The 3,351-nt window shown below is 38.0% G+C and overlaps 1 protein-coding gene and 1 gene segment (V, D, J or C); both read right to left on the bottom strand.

The window, feature by feature from the left end:
- Positions 1 to 1,314, bottom strand: part of LOC107295547 — a 3,993-nt gene extending 2,679 nt beyond the window's left edge. Inside the window, 2 exon segments of the V gene segment in view lie at positions 215 to 363; positions 1,290 to 1,314. Of these exon segments, the coding sequence occupies positions 215 to 363; positions 1,290 to 1,314 (174 nt within the window).
- A 1,673-nt stretch (positions 1,315 to 2,987) lies between these two features.
- The window catches only part of LOC107295545, a 4,879-nt gene continuing 4,515 nt past the window's right edge, over positions 2,988 to 3,351 (bottom strand). Inside the window, exon 5 of the mRNA XM_029285869.1 lies at positions 2,988 to 3,146. Within this exon, the coding sequence (XP_029141702.1) occupies positions 2,988 to 3,146 (159 nt within the window). The remainder of the gene's footprint in view (positions 3,147 to 3,351) is intronic.

Genomic DNA, 3,351 nt, shown 5'->3' with positions numbered 1-3,351 from the left:
ACAAAAAGGCAAGATAAGAAACTAATCAAGGAGAGAAGCAACCTAGAACTAAGGAGAAATGTGCTAAGGGTGAGAGCAGATACAGATGACTGCGGGAATCATCCCTAGAGATGGTGAAGCATCCCTTGACTTTCTCTGAGTAGTAAGTGGAAGGAGACAAGCCTGTACGTATGTAGGCCACCCATTCCAGTCCTTTCCCTGGAGCCTTTCTCACCCAGTGCATGTCATAGCTGCTGAAGGTGAATCCAGAGGCTTCGCAGGAGAGATGGAGGGACTCTCCAGGTCTTCTCACATCTCCTCCAGACTCCACCAACAGGACCTCAGATTGGACAACTAAAAAGAAAGATGTTTCAGTGACATTCCCTGTATAGAAGAACAGCAAATGAAATGACACTCTACATAGAGGGAAACATTACCTCCAGGAAATGCAAATAAGAATAAAAAGTTTAGGCACAGGATCATTTCTGCCTCTCTCTAATAAATGGAGAATATATGATAGGAAAGGTTTTGGGAAAATGCACAAACTTTGTCTTGGTGGGTGTCAACTGTTGCCTCTTTAAAGGCAAAGTTGTGCCTTGATTTACATATTGGTTGAGATAAAAGAGTTCCCCAGAGTAGGATTTCCTAGTTGTCCTTGCACACACCCTGCACAGTATATTTTTGCACAACTTTCCAGTCCAAAGTAAAATAAAGGCAGCTTTTACACCAGAGTAACTGAAATAAAGACCTGCAAAATTTCACCACTTCTCAAAAGTGATTGAGGGGAACAAATGATGAACAAGCACTAAGAACTTTTGAAAGAGGCATGTTAGAAAACATGAAAACAGCAGCACATCTGAGTTCAGGAAAGGTTTTATACATTCCCCCTCCCCTTTAATATAATATTTTGAAGAAACACAAAAGAGTTTAATGCAGACCAAAATCATTTTTGTTTTGGAAGCTATTTTGTGTGGTGTCTTACTTGCCCAGAGTTGATTCTTCAAGAAGGGCAGCCATAAAAATTAAAATAACAGAGGAAGAAAGGAAGGAAGGAAAGAAGGAAGGAAGGAAGATTAAAAAGTACATGAAGAGACTGAAAAGAAAGAGAAAAAGGAAGCTTCATATTTCTTCTGCAGCAAATATAAGTACATTTGCAATATTAACTCTTATTTATAATTACAAAAAGGAGCTCATATTTTTCTACTATCCATTTGTTTTCATCAAAACTACAAATTATGTGTGTTTTTCTCTTTCCTGCAAATGTCTATAAAATATTTTCTAATCAAAGACATTAGTTTAGGCTTCCTTACAAGTTCCATCATATTCACTGTCCATCCCTCCATTGTGGGTAGTGTCCAGTGTTTCTAATTTTGATTATATAATAATATCCTCTCAGTTATCATATATTAAAAAGAGAGCTTCATGACTTTTTTTTTTCTAATTGCCCATCTAATAGTCCCAAAAGAAAACTCTCTGCTTTCAACTGTAGCTTAATCTTTAAAATACTCTGGATTACTATACATATCTGTATCCAACATTTTTTATGTTTTTTTGTTTTGTTTTTGTATGTCCACCATAATTGATAAAATGTCCCTCTATGTTGCTTTTATTTCCATCAAATTATATAAAGCCTCTGAACTGATTTTTTTCTGGTGACAAAAACCAATGATGCATATGATTTTATAAACATTCTCTGCTTCAGAGTGAGGATTGTAGAATCCTGAGATGTGGAATTTTCTTGAGAGATTTTGAGGAAATAATAATAGAACCAACAACCAATTATACTTTCTCCAAAACATGACACTATTTAATGATGATGATGTTATCCATTCAGTTGGCTCCAACTCTTGATGATTTTATGGGCCAGGTCTCTCCTGATCTTGCAGTATTTCTTTTGAGTTTTTGTATGTTCTGGCTGGTGTCAGCTTTGATGGTGTCCAGCCACCATGTTCTTTGATGGCCTCATTTCCTTTTACCGCTAACTCTTCCCACCATAATTGCTTTCTGCAGTGAATTCCCTCATATTTCTTGGCCAAAATAAGTGACACAACATCTAATGAAGCTTGTTTTATTCCCTATCAAACACCCCTTTGGTGCATAGGCAATGGTGTGTATGGAGACTCTTAGTCATCCAGGTCATAGTTATTTCAAAGGTGCTTTTTCACGAGGCAACTGGACTTCCTTGTTTTTCTTTGAAGATGTTTCACTCCTCATCCAAGAAGCTTCTTCAGCTCTGACTGGATGGAGGGGAATGGCATAAATCCTTCCATTTCCCACCATCCTGTTGCCTCATGAAAAAGCACCTATGGCATAGGTGTTTTGTATGACAACATTGCCCCCTAGCATTAAAAATTAGGAAGGAGAACATCTTCCTAATTCTGCAAGAAGATTCTTTTGGAGCAGAAATATTCTCAATATCTTTACGGCAATATGGACATTTAGAAAGATTATTTTTTTTTGCCTTTGACCATGGTACTAAAAATCACATTCCACACGGTTTTATTTTCTGAAGCCAGATCACCTGGTAAACAGTGAAATTGGAATTTTGAAGCCATATTCCTCATTTTTCATTGTCTTTCAGCACATTCTACACCTGGATTTCTAGGACAAAATAAAATATATGGTAAAAATCTCAATATATGGTGATGAATCCTCATTGGCTATTCCAGGATCTTGGATGAATCAAATCGCTGAGCTGCTCTGAAGACAGGAAGGTTTTTGTTTAGTTTCAGATTCACTTCCTCTCACTGTGTCTCTCACAAAATAATAGACTGCAGTGTCTTCAGCTTTCAGATTGTTCATTTGCCTGTCTTGCCCAGTGGATCCAGTAGCTTCTGAAGGTGAATCCAGAGGCTTGGCAGGAAAGACGGAGGGACCCTCCAGGTCTTCTCACATCCCCTCCAGACTCCACCAATTGGATGTCAGATTGGACATCTAAAAGGAAAAATGTATCAATGAGATTGCCTGTATATAATAGCAGGAAATTAAACTGCAAATAGAAAAGGAATTTAACCTCCAAAGAGTGCAAGTAAGGATAACAGGTTTAGGCGCAGAATCATTTTTGGTCTCCCTGTAATGAATGGATGGGAATTGAAAGGAGACGTTTTGGGATAATGCACAGACTTTGTGCTGGTAGGAGTTTCTGGAAAAGGCAAACCAGCTGTTGCCTTTAAGGGGCATTGATTTACATATTGGTTGAGATAAAAAGGCTCCTCAGTGCAATGATTTCATAGTTGTCCTTGAACACTCCCTGCACAGTTGATTTTTATAAAACTTTCCAGTCAAGAGAATGATGAAGGCAGCCCTTACAGAACAGTCATTGAAACAAAGACCTGCAAAATTTCACCAGTTCCCCAAAGTGATTCAAGGGAA

Source organism: Protobothrops mucrosquamatus, unplaced genomic scaffold (assembly GCF_001527695.2).
Source record: "Protobothrops mucrosquamatus isolate PMUCROS unplaced genomic scaffold, P.Mucros_1.0 scaffold2396, whole genome shotgun sequence".
Lineage (NCBI taxonomy): Eukaryota > Metazoa > Chordata > Lepidosauria > Squamata > Viperidae > Protobothrops > Protobothrops mucrosquamatus.
This window is presented reverse-complemented; position numbering and strand designations above follow the sequence as displayed.